This window comes from Populus euphratica, unplaced genomic scaffold (genome assembly GCF_000495115.2).
Source record: "Populus euphratica unplaced genomic scaffold, PopEup_1.0 scaffold1360.1, whole genome shotgun sequence".
In the NCBI taxonomy this organism is placed as follows: Eukaryota; Viridiplantae; Streptophyta; class Magnoliopsida; order Malpighiales; family Salicaceae; genus Populus; species Populus euphratica.
The window spans coordinates 1-7,355 of record NW_011501202.1 but is presented as its reverse complement, the minus strand read 5'-3'; the positions used below and the strand labels follow the sequence as shown (position 1 = coordinate 7,355).

General features: G+C 31.0%; 1 protein-coding gene across 1 annotated transcript; it reads left to right on the top strand.

Moving 5' to 3' along the window:
• The first annotated feature begins 3,217 nt into the window (after positions 1-3,217).
• LOC105117435 (polyphenol oxidase, chloroplastic-like) lies at positions 3,218-5,180 on the top strand. The gene has a single exon (XM_011015101.1). The coding sequence runs from the start codon at positions 3,257-3,259 to the stop codon at positions 4,976-4,978; it is 1,722 nt and encodes a 573-aa protein (XP_011013403.1). The 5' UTR covers positions 3,218-3,256; the 3' UTR covers positions 4,979-5,180.
• Positions 5,181-7,355: the final 2,175 nt, after the last annotated feature.

Below are 7,355 nucleotides of genomic sequence, written 5' to 3'. Positions count from 1 at the left end.
GGCTTTCTCTTCGATACCACAGCACCAAGGAGACTGCTTAGATATTTCTTTGCAATTAGATGGAGCTAGGTTAGTTTAAGCTTAAATATTTTGCTATTTACGATTAGTGAGTTTTTTTAGTCTTTTATATCATAACAACCTGTTATTCCTAATTTAGAATTTTCCAACACTAGAAGGTGCTATTAATATATTTATTTTTTTACTATTTGTATTCCAATCAAAATAACCTGTAGGTGACCTGTTCTATATCATTTGTATTATTTTACATTCTCCAGGTTCTTTGTTAGGTCATTAATCAAATATCCTAATACCATATTAAATGAAAGTAGTTGGGTTTAGCTTCTATCCCAAAACTTAAAATCTTATTGTGGTCCTTCATTTTCAATATTATATGTTAATATTCTATTTTATGTAATGAAAATGAGATTTGTTTTCTTAACCCTACCCTGTTTACACAAAAAAATATATAAATTTTTTTTATTAAAAAGCTTGGATTTTCTAAAGTTTCAATAACATATTATATTTGTTTCTGCTCAAAACATTTAAATCTTACAATGGTGTTATTTACGATTGATCTCAACATTACTTCTCATATTTTGTAGTGAATAATTAGTATTTTTACTTCATGGATATTTAGAGTACTATCAAAAAATTAAAATTAAAAATACCAATATAATTTTTTTGTATGTATATTATAATGATTTTTATTAGCAGAAAATTACCTAATTACATGTCAAGTTAATTGTAAATTAAGTGGTTGGGTCATGTACTTCATTTAAGAATGTGTATACATTTATGAGATAAGTGATACCACATAGATAATCATGTTCAAATTAAACTAAGCTTATTGTAAAGTTCATTATGTAGTCATATGATATTCAAAATGAGTTGGAGCACTTTTAAACATTTTCATTGGAGTTCTTGTTACCATAATATATCCTAAAACTTTCATTCTAGGTGTTTAGACAAATAAAGTGCCCTACTCAATTTTATTCTTGTTACTTTACTATTTATGATCACTTTATCTTGTCATCATCTAAAAAACATTTAACTATAATATTATGCAGGAGGCATGAAAATGTTATTATACGTGCTTTATAGTTAGTGAGTAATTAAATATCACACAAACTTTATTTACGTAAATCATATATATATATATATATATATATATTTTAAAAGCATATTTTATCTTTAAAGTTTATTTAAGTTTGACTAATAAGTCTAAAATAAAGATAAAGATTTTAAAATAAAAATACTTTTCTTAGTTAATTATAAAGTAATTATAGTTATAAGGATTTATGTTGCTAGTATTTTTTTTAAAATATTCATGTTTAATTCTTTATTAAATATAGATATTAATTAGAGTTATTGAGTCTGATTCATATTATGTTTTTTTCTTTATAAAAGGAAACAAATGTTTTAATAAATTAAATTATTAGGAATTAATAGAACTAATATAGGTACATGCTTGTTAGATGATAAATATAATAAACTGACCCACTTAAAAATTTCATAAGAAAAGATTATTCATATTTATGAAAAGATTCATATTTAAGTTGCATGAATAATCTTTAGACTCAAGATTACTAATTTATTTATGAAAATACTATGTTTTGATCATGACTACAAGTTTCCTTAATCAAAGCTAAAACAAATATGCATATATTGTGTAAAATATAAACTATGTGAAGATATTTAAGTGATTAAGAGAGGACTCATTATCCTAGGTAAATTAGAAAAAAATATTCTATATATTTTTAAATAGTATTGATTATAAAATCTTTGTGTATGGTAGAATAAAAATATTTCAAATCTTATTTAAAGAATTAATGACTATAATATTAAAAATAAATATGGTTTGACATAATAAATACACTTCATGCTCAAATGTCTAAATTAAAATATTATAGATGAAAAGAAAAAAGTTACATGAAAAACTAGTAAGTGAGATATTAAATCAAATCATATACTACTTTCCTATATTTGAGAGATTATGACTTATTAGTAGGAAAATAAACTAGGAAAAATATTTCATTCAAATAATAATAAAAAAACTAGAAAAGAATCACAATAAAGAATAGGAAAATAAAATAAAAAATTATTTATTTTTCCAAAAAAACTCATGTATTAATCTCTCTAGATTGAAAGAAACTCTTTGTTAAATTCATTCTTTAATTACAACTATCATCTATCAAGAAGATCATTTGTGCTTAGACAACCTCTTTATAGCTTCTTTGTGCGGGTCATCTCATTATGAATCTTTAACATAACACTTTTATATAGATTGTCTCATCATGAATTTCAATATCAAAATGTTAAATGTCAACAATTGATATAGACGAAAACAACATAGTAGTTGAACTTTTTTTTTTCAAGAGGAACCTCTTTAACCCATTCTACACAAGCACGTCCTATTTTTCAATATCTTCTAGTCATGGTTGGTCGGTCGCACGTAACAAACAAAAATAATCACCAAGAATTATTGGGCTATAATATCAATTGATGTAGACAACAACAAAAAATAAAAGGGTTTTTGCATTATCAAAACCCTTAAAGACCAAAAAATACTATAAGTAAGAAATCCCTAATAATACCGAAACAAGAAAAAATTCCTTTTAAATAGAAAAAAACTAAAAAAACATCAAAATAAATAATAATAAAATATTTATTTTTTTAAGAAGCTCATCCATTATTATTTTGAGAAATCTTGTTAAAACATTCTTAACAACAGAATCGATGAATGAAACATCATACTTGTAATTTTAGCTGAAAAATATATAATATTTAAAAATATGAAAAGCAACATTGTGTTTTTTTACAATTATAATTAATAAGTTTATTGGTCGCATTTTATTATTTTTTTATATAATAATTAATTAAAATTCTAATGTCCCAGGACCTTTTTTTCTCTTTGAGCATGAAGTAATATTTTGTAATAAGGTCATTTGATTCCAAGCACGGAAAGTAAATAAGATTTTAGTAGAAAGTCTGAATCAAAGAGAATCGAGAGAGAGAAGTGTGGGGGTGGAAGGTAGCCCGCTGCGTGATCATCCAAATATAAAACGACCTTTAGATAAGTCAAAATGGTTTCGCCACTTGTCAAGATCTCATAGGAAATAGCAATATGTCGTTATCAACTTTAATTAATAAGTTACTGAATGAAAAGTAGTATTGTACTAAAATTAGTATGCCCTCATCTTATATAAAGGTCCTTTAACTTTTCTATATCCCTCACAGAACAACCAATTTCTAAACCATGGCCTGTAACCTTTCTCCGCTCACCACCTCCCCGACTGGTATTTCCACCTCCTCTCTGTGCCCCTCAATCCTGAAAAAACACGCTCCATTTGTTGCTAGAAATCAAAGCCATCCCAATTTTCATACAGTTTCATGCAAAGCTAGAAATGATGATCACCAGAACCCTTCCACGAGAAGGGATGTCCTCATTGGTCTGGGAGGTCTCTATGGGGCAACCAATCTCAGCGATTCATTTGCTTATGCTAAGCCAATCCAACCTCCGGACATAGCTGACTGTAGCATAATAAACGAGCCAGATCCTGAAAATCCCACAAACTGTTGCCCTCCATTAACCAGGAAGATCATCGACTTCAAGCTCCCTTCTCAAAATGAGCCGTTGCGAATTAGACGCCCTGCTCATCTAGTTGATGAAAACTACATTGCCAAATATAATAGAGCCATTGCGCTAATGAAACAACTCCCTGAAGATGACCCACGTAACTTCACACAGCAAGCCAATGTCCACTGTGCTTATTGTGATGGTGGTTATCACCAAGTAGGGATGCCAGACTTGAATTATCAAGTTCACTTTAGTTGGCTGTTCTTTCCCTGGCATAGATACTATCTCTACTTCTACGAGAGAATCTTGGGCAAACTGATTAATGATCCCACTTTTGCTTTACCATTCTGGAATTGGGATTCCCCTCAGGGGATGCAGATACCAGCCTTCTTTGCCGACCCTAAATCGGCAGTCTATGACCCGCTCCGTGACAAGAGTCACCAGCCACCAAAAATTATTGATCTTGACTTCCCCGGTGTAGACTTTCCTTTGCCAGACCCAGTTCAAGTGGCTAGCAATCTTAATGTAATGTATAGGCAAATGGTGACTGCCAAGTATCCTACGCTCTTTATGGGTCGACCATACCGCGCCGGAGATGAACCAGAACCTGGAGCTGGTTCACTCGAGGATGTCCCACACACTACAGTTCACATCTGGACCGGTGACGCAGACCAACCGAATCGTGAAAACATGGGTGTTTTCTATGCAGCCGCGAGAGATCCCATCTTTTTTGCTCATCATGGGAACATTGACCGATTGTGGGAAGTATGGAAGAAATTACCAGGTGGAAGAAGAGAGAATTTCACCGACCCTGATTGGCTCGACGCAGCATTTCTTTTCTACGATGAGAACGCCAATCTAGTCCGAGTTAAGATTAGGGATTGTCTTGACACAAGAAAGTTGAGATACGGGTTTCAAGATGTTGCTAATCCCTGGATCAATGCTAGACCAAAACGAAAGCCAAACAAACCAAAGCCGACAGTGCCAGTAGATACGGCAGACCCAACAAAACCAATCGGTCTGTTAAACAAAACAGTAAATATTGTGGTTCAGAGACCTAACAAAAGGAGAAGTAAGAAAGAAAAAGAAGAAGAAGAAGAAGTTTTAGTGATTGAAGGGATTGAGTATCGAATAGATCAATATGTCAAGTTTAACGTGCTCATAAATGACGTGCCTGACACACCTGGTAAAGCAGACGACGCAGAGTTTGCTGGAACCTTTGTCAATGTGCCTCATAATCGTAACAAGACAGTAAAGACAAGTTTGAGGTTGGGAATTTCTGAGCTATTGGAGGATTTGGAAGCTGAAGATGATGAAAGTGTGGTGGTGACTTTGGTGCCGGTAACAACTATAGGTGAGGCTACCATTGGTACTCTCAGGATTGAGCTTCTCAAGGATTGATCATCATAAAAGGAAACTTATCCTTTCGTTTTTAATAATGCCAAGTAATTCGGTTAGCACTTTTACACCTAGCTAGTAACTTGCACCGAAAAATTTACCAGGTCAGAGCTTCCGTTTCAATAAGGTCCATGCTTAACATGAGTGTTTCATTACTCTTGTAAACAAAATCTGATCGTCAATAAAAAGAAACCTTGTTTTTTCATGTTCTTTTTTCTTCACTTTTTTTTTTTTCCTCTTAAATAAGATATGACGTTCCTCTTTGTCTCGAGTAATTTGGTTACCCGATATTATTTCGAAAATTATTTCCTCATGGTATCTTTGTAGCCGTCTGTTTCTCAAACGAGCAAAAGCAGAAAGGGATTCTTATCCTTTACAACAGCGAATTAGTATAGGCACCCAGTCTCTCTGACTTACAAAAATGAAAAGACCATGGAGGACTGTCACAGTGTTTTTTTTTTTCTGTTCATCTTGGTTCTTTTATTTTATTTATAGTTTTTTTTTCAATTTAATCCTTTAAAATTTAATTAATTTAAGATTACAGTTGATTATTTAACTCGGTTAGCTTCACAAGAGTTTCTCACAATAGTTAAAAGAGATTTGGAGATTAAGTTGATACTCAATTTGGTAAAACCAAATTAAATTTTATTAATTAAATATAATTAAAACTATGAGTACAAAAATTAACATGGGAACAAATTTATATAATATTTTTTCTTGGGATTAATGTAGTTGGGGCATTTTTTAGCATTTTCAGTCCCTAAACTTTTTTTTTAAACCCTATTTTTTATGCTTTTTAATTTTTAGTCCAAGACTTCATTTTCTTCATGTTTTGGTCCCTAAGATGAGAGGAAATTTATGGAAAAAGATGAAAAATAAAAAGAGATCAATTGTTACGATTCTAATTGAAAAAATAAATAAACTTCTTGTGGGATTCATGTGGTCTCTAAGTGTTCTAGCACGGTTATTCTCATTATGAAGTGATTGATTATCTTCTTCGGTCATATTTTCTGAAAATGATGAGGATACCCTACAAAGTCTACCACTTGATGTACGTGACCACACTCTCATGCATGTGTAGGAATAGAATAAAAAAAAGAAGAAAAAAGAGAAAATAAACAAAGTTATATACAAGAAAGGAGAAAAGAGAAAATAAAATAACTACTATAATTTATACAAAACTTACCTCCCCGGCAACGACGCCAAAAACTTGACACGACTAAAATATTGATGTCTTCTCCTAAGTGCAGAAGTGTCGAAGTAATAAATAACCCGGCAAGACTGAGGTCGAACCACAGGGAGGTTAATTGTACAAATTATAAACAACAACAATAACAATAACAACAACAATAACAATAATAACAACAATAATAATAACAATAATAATAATAATAATAATAGTAGCAGCAGTAGTAGTAGTAATAATAATAATAATAAAGAAAGAGAAGAAGAAGAAGAAGAAGATGAGAACTTGGAGATGGAATATTAATGTAAGGATTAAACGATGATAATAACAAATGTCAAGGTTAAAGGATCCACTAATGGTATGTCAAACAAGTGTAGTATAAACTCTTATTATTCAATTGGAAACCACACACAAAGGAGGTTCCAATCAGATTATATATTGTTAACATGATTACATTAGTCATCTTATTCAATTAATGTTAATACTTGTAAATCTCGTCAAGCATTCATGATTATAACTTTTGTTAACAACAAATCAAGTTCCTTTCATAGCTCAGGTGTCGGTTATACCATACAGTATGACCTATGAAAGTGCCAAACATTTGTTATACCAAGTGTTATACAACATAAATCAAGATTAGTCATTTAACAAGCAAAGTATTAAAGAGTGAACAAGATAACAAATACAAAACATGTTAGTATCAAACATTAAAGTCCATATTAAGTGTACACTATACTTATTCTTACACCATTAGTGTAACCTTTTCACCTTGACATAATAAACTTAGCTAAACATAATAAAAGAAAGAAAAAGAAAAAAAATAAGAACATAAATAAAATAAAAGTTAACTAAGTAAAGGAAAGGAAATGAAAGGCATAAACTTGATATTAATGAAAGCAAAGCATAAACATTACAAAAAATACAAAGAGAGAAAGCAAGAGCATGATCTTGATCTGGAGACCAAGATGCCTAAATGCATGGCAAATGCCTCCTTTTATAAGCCAAAATTGGGAACTATTGATTTGATGACTAATTGATGAGTGGGTGACCAACTCTTGACTTGGTGACAATCCTTATCTTCTCTTGTCTGCCCAAAACGTCATTGATAACGTCAAAATTGGAGCCACTTGAAAACATAAAAGTTGTAGGAAATTGTCTCAGCTTTCTTGTGTAAATAATTCAGCTTATTTGGAC